The sequence below is a fragment of the Eimeria tenella genome, genomic scaffold (genome assembly GCF_000499545.2).
Source record: "Eimeria tenella Houghton genomic scaffold, Eth_scaff96, whole genome shotgun sequence".
In the NCBI taxonomy this organism is placed as follows: domain Eukaryota; phylum Apicomplexa; class Conoidasida; order Eucoccidiorida; family Eimeriidae; genus Eimeria; species Eimeria tenella.
Window position 1 is genome coordinate 42,135 of NW_013543473.1, and position 17,114 is coordinate 59,248.

Genomic DNA, 17,114 nt, shown 5'->3' on the forward strand with positions numbered 1-17,114 from the left:
ACTATCTCTGGGGAAGATAGCTCTCGGCATTCTTTGTTGGGGGCGACCTCTGGCAGAGCCCAGGCTCGAGCCAACCCCAGCACAAGTCTTTCTCTATCCCCTGAACTCCAGCGAAAACCCCAAGCCCTCCTGTGCAGCTGCAAAAGGAGCGCCCGCCACGCCTCTGAAGTGGGCGGCGGCTTCTACGGCGTGCTTCTGGGCTGCATAGAAATGTCTGCATTGCTTGAGCGGGCGGCAAAATGAGCAGGTGGCTCTTCGGAAGCCGCAAGAGCGGCACCCAGCAGTCCGCCAGCGTTTACAATGTAAGCATTCAAAAATGAGAAATAATAAAACAAATTCGCGGTTTGAATTTGTGACTTGCACCTGCGTAGCAGCAAGACAGATTTCCGAACATCCAGGAGTGTACATACACCTGGGGCGAAACCGCACACGGACTCCGACGCACCTGGAGTATTCTTATACCTGGCTTTTCCTGCGGAACCTTGACCCCAAATGGTGTTTCAGCTTTAATTTTTCGGCATACTTTTTCGTGCTGAGAGAGGCGGGACTTGTGCGTTGCAATGCATGGCTTTTGGGTCTTGGGGTTTGGGGTTTGCGCTGCAGGATGTGAAGGCGGGTCTGCAAGCCATGTACAAGAAGTACTTGTTGCCTCTTGAGTCGGATTTCAAGTTTCAGCAGTTTTATTCTCCCCTCCTCACCGACGGCGACTTCGCCGCGAAACCCATGGTGATGGTTTTGGGCCAGTACTCCACAGGAAAGGTAAACCCTCGAGCCCCGGCCTCAGACCTTCTCGCCTGCTACTGTTTCACAGCAGCACAGCCTCTCCGCCCATTAATTTCAAAATGATCTGCTGCAGTTAGTATTTGTCCAACAACTGATGGAGAGGAACTATTCGGGTTTAGGGTTTAGGGTTTAAGGTTTAGGGTTTAGGCTTCTGGATTTAGAGGATGACTAGGACTACGGCGAGGTCTGCTGCCGGTAGCCTACTATCCGAGTTCAGTATCCAGTCTGCAGAACTTCGGCGCTAGGGTTTAGGGTTTAGGGTTTATGGAAAGCTGAGGACTGCGATTTGCTGCAGACAACCTTTGTGCAACACTTGCTGGAGAGAGACTACCCGGGGCTTCGAATTGGGCCTGAGCCAACGACGGACAAATTCGTAGCAATTATGGAGGGGAGCACAGACCAGGTAGGCGCTAAACCCTAAACCCTAGACGCGAAACCCAGCGCCACACACCAGGTGGGCCCTAAACCCTAAACCATAAAACCTAAGCCGCCGACATGAAGCCTTTCTTGAGCCTAAACGCCCCCAAGCCGCCCTGAGCCGCGGCGAAAGCCTTAAGGCTTCCTTTCAGGGGCAGCCAAGGGTCCAGACTCAGAGCGTAGAGCTCAGGGTTTAGGGCTTAAGGTTTAGGGTTTAGGGTTTAGGGTTTAGGGCGGGGTTGGCTGCTGGCAGGTCATACCAGGGAACACGGCGGTGGTGGACCCCACGAAGCCTTTTAGCCAGCTGTCGAACTTTGGAAATATATTTCTGCAGCGGTTTGAGTGTTCTTTGTTGCCCTGCGTGGTTTTGAATGTGAGGCTAAAAAGATAGGGTTTGAGGGTTTGAGGGTTTAGGGTTTAGGGGAGGCGGTTTGCAGCGAATATTTGCAACCTCCACAATTATTTGCCGCTTCTGTCTTGGCCCTCTTCTGGCTTCCTTTACTGCGCCTTTTTGTGCTTGCATGCAGTTGGTCTTTGTTGGATTCTAATCTTTTTTCGTGCTCTTCTCTTTAGCACTTCGTTTCGTAAAGCCTTTTTTTGCCACTTTTTTGTAACTTTTGCTTCTTTTGGACTTGCAGTTTTTCAGCCCTAGTGCGCTTTCAAAAAGCTGCGCTTTTGAGGGTTTAGGGCTAGGGTTTAGGGCTAGGGTTTAGGGTTAGTGGTTTTTGCAGGGTTTGACCCTAATCGACACCCCGGGGGTCTTGAGCGGCAACAAACAAACCTCCAGGGGTTATGACTTTGAGGCAGTGGTCCAGTGGTTTGCGGAAAGAGTGGATTTGATTCTTTTAATATTTGACGCGCACAAGTTGGACATTTCAGACGAGTTCAGAAGATGCATTAATGTAAAAAGCCCTGAGTTCAAACCCTCAAACCCTAAACCCTCGTGCAAGCTGTAGGCCACAAACCGTCAGCATCGCCGGGGCTGCCAGACACTTGCTGCTCGGGGTAGGGTTTGCCAGTGGCTGCTGCAGGGGCTCGAGGGTTTGTGGTCTAGGGTTTAGGGTAAGGGTTTAGGGTTTAGTTTTGCTGCCTTTCGGCTGCAGGCTTTGAGGGGCAACGACACTAAAATCCGCATTGTTCTGAACAAAGCAGACATGGTTTCTTATCAGCAGCTGATGAGGGTTTACGGGGCTCTCATGTGGTCGCTTGGCAAAGTGAGTCAGGGTTTAGGGTTTAGGGTTTAGGGTTTACTAGGTGCACCCTAGGTGGCTTGTCAACTACTCGCGTCGAGTGCTCTGGTAGGAACGTGACCTGCTCCTTCAAACAACCGTGCAGAAAGTTGGGTCTACGATTTAGGGTTTAGGGTTTAGGGTTTAGGGTTTGTGCGTCGCATGCAGGTAATATCGTCTCCTGAGGTGGCAAGAGTGTACATTGGCTCCTTCTGGAACAACCCGTTGCAAAACGACGAAAATAGGAGACTGTTCGAGGCGGAGGTGGGGCTGTTGTTTCTGAAGTGTTGTTTGAGGTGTCTGTACACCTCAAGCGCTTGCTGAGCTTATCTTTGAAAAATATTTCTGATGTGAAGAAAGCACTTCGTGCAGCTCTTTCTTCACATCAGAAATATTTTTCAAAGATATGCTGAAGTGCTCCTTCCGGGGCACATACTGCGTATGCTTAAATCAACTTATTTAAAATTGCGAAATATATGTAAAGTGTGAAACTTCTGATAGTTTCGGGAAATTCAAATTTGCAGGCCAATGACCTCTACTCAGACATTGCTCGGGTTCCCCGCGACGCGGCCATTCGGAAGTTGAACGATTTCATAAAAAGAGCCAGACTAGCAAAAGTGGGGATTTGATTTGCCCTTTTCTTTTTGCATTCTTTTGTTCGTTTGTTGTTTCATTGTGTTTTTGTTATTTGTTTCTTTGCCGCTTTGCTTCTGCTCCGCTTTTTGCGTTTGTTCACCTTGTCCTTCTTGTCTTCGTCGTGGCCTTCAGACTCTGTTGACTTTTCTCGTTCACCGATATTAATATTTTCCTTTTTTGTTTAATTTTTCTTCCCTGCCAGGTGCATGCGCTGCTGCTGACTACCCTGCGCAACAAGTTGCCAATGTTTGGCAAAGAGTCCAAAAAGAAGCAGCTAATAAACCAGCTAGGCACCATTTATCAACAAGTTTCCCAAGAATATGGAGTCCCCATAGGCGACTTCCCTCCGCTGGCGACAATGCAGGCAGGTTTGGGCCAGAGGGTTTCGGGCTTGTGCGCTTTTTTGTGGTTTTACAGGGCCGAAGGGGTCCTGGGAGCTCTGCCTGCAGCATCTAGTGTTTAGAACTTAGGGTTTAGGGTTTAGGGTCTCGTTTGCGGGGTTCGCGCGTCTTCATGGGGGTAGCAGCATGGCCTGCTTTGTGCTATTTGGTTTCAGGAGAAATTGGCTTCTTTTGAATGGAGCAAAATCCCCCGGCTAGATATGAAGCAGCTCGAAGGACTGGATAATATAATTAGGACACAAATCCCGAAACTGATGTCTCTGGTCCCCACTGACACGGTACATAGAGCCCTCAGCGAGCTGCTGCTTCTGCTCACATTTTGGATTTGCATTTAGCAGGTGCACAGCTGCAGCAGGAGAGCAATTTGTGGTTTGCTGCTGCTGCTGCTGCGTGGGGTGTACGTACAGTGGGCCTCTGTGCCTCACACTGCAGCGGACGGCTCGCTGGTGGAAGGAAAAGTTTCTCCTTTTCTCGCACTTACACAAAGCAGCACAACTCCTTCTTGGGCCATAGACAAATATCTCCATCAACCAGTGGACGTAGAGCTCTACAGAGAGGTGCCTACACCTTCCACGTTGACACCCATAAATAATAATACTAACACTCGTAATACTAACGCTAATAATAATAATACTGTTAATAATCATACCAATAACAACAGTAATAATAATAATAACAACAGTAATACTGATAGTGAGCCCTTAATCGCGATGCCCTTTTTGTCTTGCACCACCACGCAAAGGCTAATATAGAAGACAGTATTAATACCTGCACATGCAGCTCATTGCGCGCTGACGCATCTGTGAGCGTCAAGGAGGATGTGACAAGGAGCGAAGTGTCTGCATGCATGCATCCATTCGTGTCTGCATGCATGCATGTAGGCACGACAGCCCCTGCATGCCCGAATGTATGCATGCATGCGTGCATGCCCAGGTGCAGCGTGCGTTTTTGTTTAGGACTTTGAACGGATTGGGCCTGACTCTCTGGGACGCGTCGACGGCTCCCAGGCGAAGGTGGACTTGGTGAAAAGCAAATTGCCGAGTGGCATTTTGCACAGGTTTGCCTAGACTGTGGGGTGGCGGGGGGCCTCTTAGAAGAAGAGGTGGCAGCGGAACTGAGTCTTTTCTTGTTCGTTTCGTTTTTCGTGTTTTTCCCATTGTCCTCCGCTGGCGCTGACCCTCTGGCACCTTGCATGCTCGCATGCATGCTTGCATGCATGCAGCCTGCTGCGCATGCACCCATTAAGGTGCATGCATGCAGCGCATGCCTTCGTGTTTAGACCGAGCAGGCTGCCAATGCACGCGTGCATGGATGCATGCACGCGTGCATGAATGCATTCATGCATGCACTCATGCATGCACTCATGCATGCATGGATGCATGGATGCATGCATGAGTGGATGCATGGATGCGTGCATGCATGCATCCATGGATACATACATGCACACATGCATGGCCTGAATCCTGGGGCTGTGCGTTGGGTGTGCATGCGTGCCTTGCTTGTAGGGTTTGGAACTTAGCCGATTTCACCAGAGACGGCTACCTGGACTTGTACGAATATGCCCTGGCGCGGCGCTTTATAGAAATGAAGCTGCAGGGCCTCGAGCTGCCGTCCTCTCTGCCCCCCAACTTGCTGCCAGCTAACTTCCAGCAGCAGCAGCAGCAGCAGCAGCAGCAGCCGCTGTCACAGACGTCAGCAGGCAGCATCAGCAACCCACACGCATTCAACTCCACCCCATCGAGTGAGCCCTAGACTGAATTGTGGTCTCAATTCAAATGCAGCAGCAGCAGCACCAGCTGGGACTGAAGCGCCCGCGTTTTTGTTGCTGTGTGTTTATCTTTATGCCTTTAAGGCAGCTTGCGCGCAGCTGCGTGCCTTGGGTAATTCCCGAAACCAACGCAAATCTGTTTAATTCTTCTTTTGTTTCTTTTAGTCTGCGCTTTTCCCAGTCCAAGTTGCATGCGCAAGGGACCCCCTCTGTGCTGCTTCAAGACTGAGGGCCCCCCGCCTCTGCCTCTCTGTGTCTGCAGGCGGCGGGGCTGCGCCGGGCAGCAGCTGGGCTCCCCAAACTTCAACAGGGCAAGGGTGTCCGGGTTCCCTGGGGGCCCCCGGCTCAGGGTCTCAGGTGACCCTGGGTGGGGGCCTCCTGGCGGGCCCCCATGGGGACGACGCTGCCTCCTCAGGAGCTGTTTCTCACAGCGCCTCTGCAGAAATATCCTCGCAGAGTGCCTTTATGTAGGGTTTTGTAGGGTTTTGAAAGTTCCTTTTTGCCCATTTAGCTCTATTTGAAAGGTGCTTGGAGGCCCACGCCCGGGGCCCTAGCCCAATGTGTCCCTAGCCCAATGTGTACATCTGTGGCTCTGGACTCTTTTGCATAGCTCTAGTAGGCGTAGGTATATACAAAGAAGTGTGTATGCTTTATCTTTTTCATATATATAGTAATATATATAATGTATATGCTTTATCTTTTTCACATACATATATAAATGTATATATACATGTATGAGTGCATTTGCTTGTGCGGATATCTGTGTGCATGCCTTAACGTTTTCATAAATACAATATTGTATATATATCCATGTATAAGTATGTGTATGTGTGGGGGCCTATGCATGCGCATGCAAGTGCGAATGCATGCGCACATTTGCATTTCTTTGTGTACATACACTTCGTGCCTGTGGGGTGTCTGTACACGCGAAGCAAAATTCTTCCCATATGTACATATATGGCCGTTTTGGGGAGTGCATGCCTGCATGCATATATAAGGCATATACATGTTCGTATGTGTGTATATATATGTATATATATACACATACGAACATCTGTATATATGCATTTATACATACGTATATATACAAGTATGTATACATACAAATGTAATACATGAATACAAATGCACAAATGCATAACAGTTGTATGAATATGTATTCGGTGAACGTGGGCCTAAAGGTACATGCAAAGGAGTGTCAGGGTTCGCAGACAAACCCGTATAAAGTTTACACGCATGCATATACACATGTGTACACACTGCACTTATATCTACGCAGCAGCGACTGTGTCTTTTGCATTGGGGAGGCCTTTTGTGAGCCTGTTTAGCCCTCTGGGGCCCCCAGAATTCATCAGGGGCCCCTAGGGGACGCCAGGGTCCACTCGGGGCCCCCAGGGGCCACGAGGGGCACCGGGGTCCCCAAGGGTTCACCAGATCCACTAGAGGTCCCAAGGGTTCACCAGGTCCACCAGGGGCCTCAGGGGCAGCAGAGGCCCTAGGGGCCCCCTGGGGGCCCCCCGGGGCCCATCGGGGGCCCACCAGGCCTTTATGCTGCGCTAGGGCGCCCGCCGGAAATTTGTTGCTGCCCTGTGTTGCTGCATGCGCCTCTCAGAGGCAGCCCCGCGGGGTTTTCGGGGGTTTCTTTTTCTCACTTTCTTTCGTGGCTTTGTTGCTTTAGCCAAAAGGGCCCCAGGTTTTCGGGTGTACGTATAGGTGTCGACTTCGTGCACCCGCGACTGCCTCTTAGGAAACAAACTGCAAAAAGCGGCTTCGAATTTCGACCTTATGCATGCAAAGAAGTTCATTTAAATGCATTTCTCCCCACCTATTGCTTGTAGCACTTTGTGGGTAATATATTTACTGCCTACGGACACAGGGATGACTTAGCTGGGTTCCCCCGAAAAGCCTAGCTAGACTTGACCAGGGACCCCCCTTGGGGGCCCCCGTAAAGTCTGTGGGGGTTTCCCGTGGGTCCCCCCGTCAGGTCTGCAGGGGGCCCCTAGGGGGCCCCGTCAGGGCACAAATGGGGAAACAAGAACCACTTGTTGCTGCAGGAGGCTTGGGGGCCCAACAGGATTTAGTTGGACTTCACCAAATCAGCTTAATGGCTTTTTAGGACGTCATCAAGTCAGCTTAATAGCTTTTTAGGGCTTCATCAAAACCACCTTAACTGGGGGACTTGTGGCGCACTGCGCAGCTAGCTGCACGGAGCTGCAGCTGGCCACGTGGCTAGTCATGGGTAGGTAAAGACAGCCGCAGGCGCAAAAAAGAATAGAGCTTTTTGGTGCAGCTAGAGCTTTCGCCATTTAAATTGCTGTGAGCTGCTGCAGCTAGCCAGCAGCAACTGGCTGCAGGTTGGGGGTTTGCACGGCGTTTCCTCCAGTGTCTTCTGCTTTATATTTCTTCAAAATATATTTTTAATGCTTTTCTTTAGAATTCACAATTAATTGATGTAGTTGTTCATCCATTGTGCTTTACTTAGGGCTGCGCTCGTATCGGGGGGCCCCATGGCATGCAAGACGTGGTGCCCCATAGCCACCAACAAAATATGAACAAATATATAAGAACATATATTAATATATATAAATCTTTATATTTTTGCATTTATGTCTGATTAAATGTAGATGCAGCAGCAGGGACAAGGCAGCTAATGTCTAACTCAAGTCTGGTTTAAGGGGTTTGATTTCCAACAGCGCCGAGTTTGTAAGAAAAGAGATTTACTAGGAGTCCTCTGCGGCCTCAAAACCCGGAACCGAAGGCCTTAAGGCCCAAACCGCGAGCCCCAGGGCAAAACCCTAAACCCTAAACCCTGAACCCTCAAATGGAGGCCACAGAAGAACTCACGGAGTTCAAAAAGTACCTGCAGGACGGCTTAGAGGCGCTTGGTCTCGACACAGAGGTATTCGTTGGTACGTAGGCCTTATGAAAAAGGTTTTTAATTTTTAATTTAAGTTTAAACGAATTTAAGAAAATATTCCTGTATATGCAGCATCTGTAGGCCAAAAGACCCTCAAACCCCAGCCCCCTTAGCCTGAAGCACACAGCAGCAGCTGCGATCAAGACTTTGGCTGGCTGTACTCAGCCATATTCCTAAACCCTAAACCCTAGACTCAAGACCCTAAACCCTAAGCCATTGAGTCTAACTTTAAGACCGTAGACCCTGAAGGCTAGACCCTTCACTAGTCCAAGCCCTAGACAGTAAACCCTAGATTCCACACCCTAGATCATAAACCATGGACCCAAAACCCTAAATTGTAAACCCTAGATTCTAAACCCTAGACCCTAAACCCTAGATCCCAAATCCTAGACACTAAACCCTAGGTCCTAAACCGTAGTGGCGGCTGTGGTTTTGCAGAATACACCCTTGGGGTGCTGGAGGCTTCTGCTAGCCCGAATTCAGCAGCAAAAGCAGCAGCAGATGCGCAGCAGCAGCAGAAGCAGCAAATACAGCAGGAGCTGCTGGAAACCCTCAGTCTCTCTTTAGAAGATAGCGCGCTGCAGCAGCAGCTGCAGGACTTTTGCTGCTCCTGCGCCGCGAGATGGGTGGAAGTGGTGCTCCCCGCAGCAGCGCAGCAGAAGCAGCAGCAGCGGCAGCAAAATCTAGAAGCAGTCTTTTCCAGCAGCACAACAGCAGCAGCAGAAGTTGACGAGCAGCCAGAGGATGAGGCAGCCAGACGGATACGGGAGGTGCTGCTGCAGCTGTTGCTTCTGCTGTTGCTGTTAGCATTGCTGCTGCTGCTGATGCTGCTGCCATTGTTGCTGCTGCTGATGCCGCTGCCGTTGCTGCTGCTGCCACTGCTGCTGCTGCTGCGCCGTTAGCTCAAAAGTGCTCCTGCTGCTGTCGATGGCTTGCTGCTGCTGTTTGTCGTTGTCTATTAATGTGAAGCTGCTGCTGCTGTTGCTGCTGCTGCTGCAGCGTGTGGTGCAGCAGTATGGATTTGAGTTCGATGAAATGGTTGAGTGCGACGAAGAGGGGAAGCTGCAGCTCGACAGCAGCAGCAGCAGCAGCAGCAGCAGCAGCAAGAAGCAAGGTGACGACCCTGGGATCTGGTGCAACGACAACAGGGCCAGAGTACAGTAGCACAGAATAAAACCCTAAACCCTCTCACACCCTTAACCGCCTCAAACCCTGAACCCTCTCAAACCCTTAACCGCATCAAACCCTAAACCCTCTCAAACCCTTAACCGCTTCAAGCCTTCAGTCTTATCCTAAACCCTCTCCAGCCCCAGACCCTCTCAAACACTAGACCGTGAAGCCCCCCGAACCCCCAAACCCTCGCAAAACACAAACCCTCGTAAACCCTAAACCCTTTCAAACCCGAAACCCTAGACATAATTTCCGAAGGCCCCCTTGCAGTGCTGCCTGCAGGTGCAGCAAGCAGCTCAGGCGGCTCGGGCAAAGGCCAAAGCAGACCACGAGATGTGAGGCTAAGTTTGCTAAACCCTAAACCCTGGCCAAACTCTAAACCCTCTCCAAACCCTAAACCCTCGCCATGTCCAGGCCAGCCTAGCCTCTAAAAGCTGCCCAGCTGCAGGCTCCCTGCGTATGCGCTGGCTGTGCTGCTGCAGGGAGGTGCAGCGCAACAAGCACCAGCAGCTGCTGCAGCAGCAGCGGATGGAGAAGGAGAAGCAACGGGTAGCTCGCAAGGAAAGAAAAGCAGGCAGATAGCTGCAGCAGCTTCTGCAGCAACAGCAGCAGCTGCTGCTGCAGCAGCTGCTGCTGCTGCAGCAGCTGTTGCTGCAGCAGCTGCTGCAACAACAGCAGCTGCTGCTGCTGCAGCTCACGTGGCTGTTGCAGCTATTGCGGCTGCTGCAAACTGGGCTGCGGCCAGACGTGCCGCAGCTACCGCTGCGAAACTAGCAGCAGCTAGCAGCAACTAGCAGATGCTAGCTGCTAGCTGCAGCTAGCTGCTGCAGCTAGCTGCTGCAGCTAGCTGCAGCTAGCTGCGGCTTAGCTAGCTGTGGCTAGCTAAGCCCTGGGTAGCCAAAGCTTCCTCTACAAGCTTTCTGGCGGTGCGGGGGCAGAGCCCTGGGTGTATGGACAGCAGCTCGCCCACGAGGGCCCCGGGCTGCTTCCTGCGGCGTAAACCCTAAACCCTAAACCCTAAACCCTACTTCACTCTGCCGAGCAGACGGATCTGCAGGCCTTTGGCGGGTGAGGGCCTCGGGTTTGTGCGGCTTAGGGTTTCTAGGGTTTGCAATTGTGGGGGTTTACTTCTTTGATTTTCTTATGAGCTCTTCAAGGGCCTCTTTGGCTGCTGTTGCTGTTTCGTTTTGGGTTCTCTGCGCACCCAAACCCTAACCCTAAACCCCAAGCCCACATAGCTAGATAAGGCGCTGGCTGCCCTTAGGCGCCAGCCCGGGTTTCGGGAGGGTTTTAGGGTTTAGGGTTTACGGTTCAGGGTTAAGGTAGCAAGGGTTTAGGGTTTAGGGTTTGGGTAGCAAGTATATAGGGTTTAAGGTTTAGGGTTAGGGCAGCAAGGGTTTAGGGTTTAGGGTTTGTACTGGTTCGGCCAAGAGCTGCTTCGCCTGTGGATCTCCTCTGGCTAGTGCAGCAGCGTAAAGGCGCAGGCCCTGCAGCAGCACAACTCCTTAGGCACCTCCAAACCCTCAGCCCTATGCCTTAAACCCTAAACTCTAGAATGCAAACTCTAAGAAGGCCGCCAGCCTACCTTGTTGCTTAAAGAGTTCCTCTCCGCAGCACAAAGCGCAGGGGCCAAATCGCCAGCCCTGCAGCCGCAGAAGCAAAAACTGAAATAAACAGAAGTAGCTGCTGAGCCCCACTCAGCTGTCTGTACACCTGAGCTGTGTGTACACCTGAGCTGTCTGTACACCTGAGCCTGTACACCTGAGCTGTGTGTACACCTGAGCTGTCTGTACACCTGAGCCGTCTGTACACCTGAGAACCCACTCGATAGGCCTCAAGGGAGAAACTCCTCGAAGAGCTGCCTGAAGATCATTCAAAAGGAAAACTGCACTTCGCACTGGGGGGGCCCCAGCAGCAACTAGCTGCTCATAAAACTCAGCCATCTGAGGGCAGCAGCAGCAGCAGCAGCAACAGCAGCAGCAGCAGCAGCGGCATCGACAACCGCTGCAGCAGGCCTTATCTCGCTCCAGGTCAGGCGATGCTGCTGCTCCCTATGCGGGAATATCCTGCTTCTGCTTCTGCTTGCTGCAGCCTGCTGCACGCGCGGCTGCTGCTGCTGGGTCTGTATGGCTGTTTGTGTCTTCTTGACCTTTCTTCTTTCTTTCTTTTCATATTTTTTGTTTTTTATTTTTCCTTTTTAAACTTTTTGCTTCTCACTTTTATGTCCCTGGCAATGGCAGTCCGCAGAGACAGCTCAAGACCCCACTGCCGATATAAACTGCGGCGGGACGCCGCGGAGAGCACGAGGCCCCTTCTGCACGCCACACCCTAAACCCTAAACCCTAAACCCTAAACCCTAAACCCTAAACGACACGCCGCGGTCAATGTAGGTAGGCAGCCACTGGACAGTGCCCCTAGCAACAAGGCAGAGGCACAATGCAAAAAGGAATAAACATTGAAGGCTCCAAAGGGGCACAGAAAGCGACAGCAGCAGCAGCTGCTGCTGCTGCGGCTGCAGCTGCTGCTGCTGCAGCGCCTGCTCTGCATGCCTCTACCCTCACTTAATTCTTGCCTTCGTCTCCTTGTCAAGAGACACAGGAGGTATTTGCGTCTCCTCAAATGGAAAGAAGACCCAAGACGAATTGACCTTCGAACGCAGTGGCACTGAACGCTGCAGCACAACACAGACTCCTGCTGCTGCTCCTGCTGCTGCTGCTGTGAATGCTGCTATTCCCGCTGCAGGAGAAGCGCAGTTTTCCGCAGTTGCGTGTCTGCACTGGCTGCTACTGCAGCAGCACAAGGGGCGGCACCTGCACAGCGAACAGAAACTGCTACTTCAGCGGCAGCAGCAGCAGCAGCAGCAGCAGCAGCAGCAGCAGCAGCAGCAGCTTTACTTTCAGTGCGTCATCCCAGTGCCGCGTCTCGGGCTGTATCTCCTGCCCCTTTTCAATTATGTCTTTTTGTCTTTTGTCCTCCGCATGCAAAGCGCGGCGAATCGCCCTGAGGCTCCGCACGTTTTTTATTTCCACCTTAAAGCGCGCAGAGCGCACAAACACAAACCCTAAACCCTAAACCGTAAACCCTAAACCCTAAAGCTTTGACCCCGAACCCTGAACGCGCAGCCCAGGCACTAAACCGCAAATGTACATACAGCCCAGGAGCCAGCTGCGTCCCGACAGCTCAGCAGCAGGTGTCAGTACACCTGGAGCTGCTGCGCTGCTGTGCTGCTGCGCTGCTATGCCGCTGTGCTGCTGCGCTGCTGCGCATGCAGCCCCAAAGTCCCAAATTACCCTCGGGAAGTCTCTGCATGCGTTTCGAGAGCGCAAAGAAACATTTAAGTCGCAGCGGACTCGGCCGCGGGCCATTTCGCCGCGGCAGATGCCTGTGGATGCGAAAAAGGGAAGCAGCAACTAATTTTTATTTATTTTTTATTTTTTTAGTCATCTCTTCTTATTTCTCCGCTCATCTTTTCCTTTTTGCTGCTGCTCCCCTCGCCTCTTTGCTCCCAAGGAAACCCTTGGCTCCTGCTGCGCGGGGCTCAGAGGCTGCTGCTGCTGTGAGGGGCTCCTGCATGCAGCAGCTGCTGCTGCAAGGCCTAGGTGCTGCTGCTGCTGCTGTTGAGGGGATACTTAGAAGCGCATGCAGCAGCAGCTGCCGCAGCAACGGGAACGGCTTCTTTGCTGTCATGAACCCAAGACCTTCAGAGGCCCCAAAGCCTCCAAAGAAGCCGCAGAGAAGCAGCAGAAAAGAACGAAAGAGGGGTAAAAAGAAACGAAAAAAGGAAACTCAGCAAGAAAACAAGGAGATTGAAAAAATAAAAAGACACAAAGGACAAGGCCTGTGGCACAATCAAGAATGGCTCACCGGCATTGCGCAGATCCGTAAACAACTCGTGCACAAAGTCGGTTGCTTCCGCGGGAGACAGAGGCTCCGCCTGCAAACAGCAGCAGCAGCAGCAGCAACAGGAATAGTGGTAATACAAATAGCAAGGAAAAGGCGATTTTATACGGCCGGGTATCACTCACATAGAGCGAACCAAAGCAGAGATGGCGTGAGGGCTGCATGCAGCTGCAGCAGCAGCAGGTGCAGCAGCAGTCGATGCAACTGCAGCAGCAGCAGCTGCAGCAGCGATAGCAAGGCATAGGAACATAGTACAAACGGGACAAACGTCGAAACTGAATGAAAATGTGGCAAACATAGAAGATGAGAGATGAAAGAAGAAAAAGGAAAAAAATGAAATCACAAAAAAGCTAACTCACCCTGGTTACTACTTCTATCAAAGGAGTTCCCGCTCTGTTGCTGTCCAACTCTATACGGCCGTCCTTTAGAAGCAGCAGCAGCAGCAGCAGCAGAAGCAGCAGAGCACAAAATGAAGCAGCCTACCCCGTTTGCTTGTCTGTCCTTTAACTGCATGCTGCTGCATGTGCATTTTCTCCGCTGCTGAGTTTCATACATTCCATTTATTACATTAAAAAATTTAACTAGGTGCTTTTTGTTTGCTGCTAAGGCTGCTGCTGCTGCTTGTCTGTTGCTGCTTCCCCCCATAGGGCTTCGCCTCTGCTGCATTCTTCGCCTGCAGCACGGCCATTTAAACTGGTTTCATTACACCGAGTTAATAATAAAACATTTATTTTCAAAATTAAATTAAATTGTTTTACTTTATTTTTAAAATTAAATTAAATTAATTTAATTAAATTTTTCTGCTCACTTCCGCCCGCTTCATTGTGGCTGTGTCTTCCTCAAGCTGAATTTTGTGAATTTGCACTTTTCGCCCAGAGGGAATTTCGACGAAACCGTCGTAGCCAATCGGGCTGCGAAGAAGGGAAATAAACAAATTAATTAATTAAAATAAATTGAAATAAATTAAGACAAATTAAAATAAATTAAAATAAATTAAAATAAACAAAAACAAATGAAATTGAGGGCAAATTAAGACAAATATTTTAACAAAATATCTGGAAAAGTGTCAGTGTGGCACTTAGGCACACCGAACAATTGCCTCTATGAACAGAAGGAAACCCGAGGCTACACAGAAGCAAGCACGTGCCATTCAAACCCTAAACCCTAAACCCTAAACCCTAGAACATAGGCATTTCTTTCTTTTCAGTGAGTGAACAGGTTTTAATTCACAAGCGCCATAAAAAGCGAGGATATAAATAAAAGAATTAAAAATAATAAAACATGGCAAAAAACTATATCAAGAAAAACATAAATGTATTTGAAGTCCTGAAGTAAAATAGAAAAGAACCGAAAGAACTAAACACTCCGAGTCCGGGAATTGAACCCGGGTCTTCCGCGTGACAGGCGGAAATACTAGCCACTATACTAACTCGGACTGGCAGGGTTTGCAGCAGCAGCAGCAGCAGCGCAACTGTAGCCAACCAATTAAAAAAAGCAACCCACCGCTCCTGCAGCCACAAGAGCCGCAGCAGCAGCAACTAGAGCGCCAGCAGCAACTGCAGCAGCAACAGCAACTGCTGCAGCAACAGCACCTGCCGCAGCAACAGCAACTGCTGCAGCAACAGCACCTGCCGCAGCACCAGCACCTGCCAGAGCAACTGCCGCAGCAGCAGCAGCAGCAGCTGCCGCAGCAGCAGCAGCAGCGCCGCCTGCTGCGATCAGAAGACCCACTTGAAAGTCTGCGTAATTTGGTACCGCTTGGCAAGGTCAGGGTACACGTAGCACTTGCGGTCGAAACGCAGCACGTCAGCTGTGAGCAGCAGCAGCAACGACAGCAGCAGCAGCAGCAGCAGCAGCAGCAGCAAGACCATCAATGGCACCGGCAAGAACAGTAGCAAAGGCAGCTTAAGCCCTGAGGTGCAGGCAGGGGAAGAGGACAACAGCAGCATTATCTCGGCTTAATTTAATCTAAACAGTCGCAGCAGCAACAGCAGCAGCAGCAGCAACAGCAGCAGCAGTACCGGTGTTGCAGTGCATCAGGAGCGCAGCAGCAAGTGCCAACTCGACTGCCTTTCTATTGGGCGAAGGAAGAGCCCCCCCATCTCCCAGGCAAATGGGGCAAGTCCTTGAGTTCGGCAAGCAGCACGCCGGCAGCAGCAGCAGCAGCTGCTGCTGCTGCCACTGCTGCTGCTCTTGCTGCTGCTGCTGGATCCACGGCAGCGCCGACGGCGCGTCCTCATGCTCGTGCTGCAGCAGCAGACGCTGCTCTCCCTCAGGCCCCGCAGCAGCAACAGCAACAGGGGGATACGCCGGGCAGCAGCAAAACGCCTTGCTGCTGGTGGCGAGCTGCACGTGGGCTTCTATCCCCACTATTAGCTGCAGCCTGCAGAGACACAGCAGCAGCAGCAGCAGCAGCAGCGTTGCAGCAGTGGCTGCAGCTGTAGCAGCTGCAGCAGAAACTAAAAGGGCGCCAGCTGCTACAGCTGCAGCAGCAGCTGCTGCGGGGGACAACAATTCCATACAATAGCAGCAGCAGACGCAAGATTTAATCTGTTTCGCCTGCAGGGTCTTAAGGTAGCCACAGCAGCAGCAGTAGTAGCAGCAACCGCTGCGCCTGCTGCACCTTGAGCTGCTCACGCCTACTCTTTGTCTGCAGAGCTTGCCGCCCCTCCGCCGATGCTGCTGTTGGTGCTGCTGCTGCTGCTGCTGCTGCTGCACCTGAGGCGCTGCTGTACGAGAGTCTGGCGTACGGGGAGCCTGGGAGATCCCACACAGGCAGCAGCAGTTGCTGCTGCTGTAGCCACAGGAGGAGCAGCAGCTGCAGCAGGAGCAGCAAAATATGGGCGAATAAAGCATGGCGAGGGCACCCTAGCCATGAGAGTGGGCTGCATGTGCAGCAGAAGGAGCAAGAGCAGCAGCAGCAGCAGCACTTGCTGCTGCTGCTTCGGCCGCTGCTGCATGTTTGCTGCAGTCACGCCTTCGCTGCTGGTCCTAAGAGCAGCAATTGCTGCTTATCCTGTTGCTACGGCATCAGCTTCGTCCTACAATGGCCGCAGAAGCTGAGTTGGAGAGATTGGAGCAGCAATTACAGTAACAGATGTAGCTGCAGCAGCAGCTACTTCAGTAGTAACAGCCGCAGCAGCACTGTAGCAACAGCAGCGGCAGCAGGCCCTAGCAGCAGGAGCCGCAGCCGCCGCTGCGGCGTAGGGAGCCCTGCAGGTGAGGCCTTGTGATAGCTGGGACTGCTGCAATATCACATTTTGTACGCTGCGAGGACTAAGCAGCAGCAGCAGCAGCAGCAGCAGTAGGGCAGCCGCTGCCGCCGCAGAGGCAACAGCAGCACCAGCAAGCGAGGGCTTTTTGTACACAAAAAGGCCTTAATGGAGTTCTAGTCTCTTCTGCTGCGCGTGCGCATTTTTCATAATATTTCAAAGGCCTGAGGGTAGTTCAACCTGGTCACTGGGGGCCCTAAGGATGGTAGCGGCAGCAGCAGCTGCTGCTGCTGCTGCGGCTGCTGGTGTCTTGCATGTTGCAGTGATAACGAGTTCTCCAAGACTGTATATTCGCCTGCATTGATTCATTTGCAGGCTTTCCATTTCCTGTTTGCGCTTTAGACATGTTCAAAACTGCAACAACTTGGGTTTCAGGACAACGGCAGCAGCCCCAGCGGTAGCAGCAGCAGCAGCAGCAGCGGCAGCGGTGGCAACAGCAGCAGCAGCCCACAGTCCCTCTTAATTGCCCCGTTTGTAACGCTATTTCTTTGCTGTAGGAGCTGCTACAGTATGCGGAGGGTGCCCCAGTAGCGGGAAGACGAGCAGCTGCAGCAGCAGCAGCAGTTGCAGCGGCAGCTGCAGCAGCAGCTGCAGCAGCAAGCGGCAGCAGATAAGGGATGA

The 17,114-nt window shown here is 51.8% G+C and overlaps 3 protein-coding genes across 3 annotated transcripts; 2 read left to right on the forward strand and 1 right to left on the reverse strand.

Moving 5' to 3' along the window:
* Window positions 1–239: 239 nt before the first annotated feature.
* Window positions 240–5,705, forward strand: ETH_00031045 (EH protein, putative; the record flags this gene model as incomplete). Its single annotated transcript, XM_013378721.1, has 14 exons — window positions 240–302; window positions 604–759; window positions 1,079–1,186; window positions 1,454–1,573; window positions 1,932–2,102; window positions 2,304–2,414; window positions 2,598–2,693; window positions 2,954–3,046; window positions 3,268–3,429; window positions 3,622–3,744; window positions 3,874–4,023; window positions 4,423–4,523; window positions 4,972–5,207; window positions 5,497–5,705. The coding sequence occupies 14 exons, from the start codon at window positions 240–242 to the stop codon at window positions 5,703–5,705; spliced, it is 1,899 nt and encodes a 632-aa protein (XP_013234175.1).
* A 2,350-nt stretch (window positions 5,706–8,055) lies between these two features.
* ETH_00031050 (uncharacterized protein) lies at window positions 8,056–9,903 on the forward strand (the record flags this gene model as incomplete). The annotated part of the gene is made up of 5 exons (XM_013378722.1): window positions 8,056–8,143; window positions 8,590–8,921; window positions 9,151–9,306; window positions 9,604–9,656; window positions 9,804–9,903. 5 exons carry the CDS (start codon window positions 8,056–8,058, stop codon window positions 9,901–9,903), a joined length of 729 nt encoding a protein of 242 aa, XP_013234176.1.
* Window positions 9,904–10,189: 286 nt separating this feature from the next.
* On the reverse strand, window positions 10,190–16,181 carry ETH_00031055 (Glutamyl-tRNA(Gln) amidotransferase subunit B, mitochondrial, related; the record flags this gene model as incomplete). Its single annotated transcript, XM_013378723.1, has 15 exons — window positions 10,190–10,310; window positions 10,450–10,517; window positions 10,740–10,808; window positions 10,907–10,964; window positions 11,146–11,264; window positions 11,539–11,635; window positions 11,883–11,992; window positions 12,216–12,350; window positions 12,612–12,703; window positions 13,186–13,255; window positions 13,581–13,643; window positions 14,030–14,132; window positions 14,953–15,031; window positions 15,243–15,604; window positions 15,865–16,181. The coding sequence occupies 15 exons, from the start codon at window positions 16,179–16,181 to the stop codon at window positions 10,190–10,192; spliced, it is 1,863 nt and encodes a 620-aa protein (XP_013234177.1).
* Window positions 16,182–17,114: the final 933 nt, after the last annotated feature.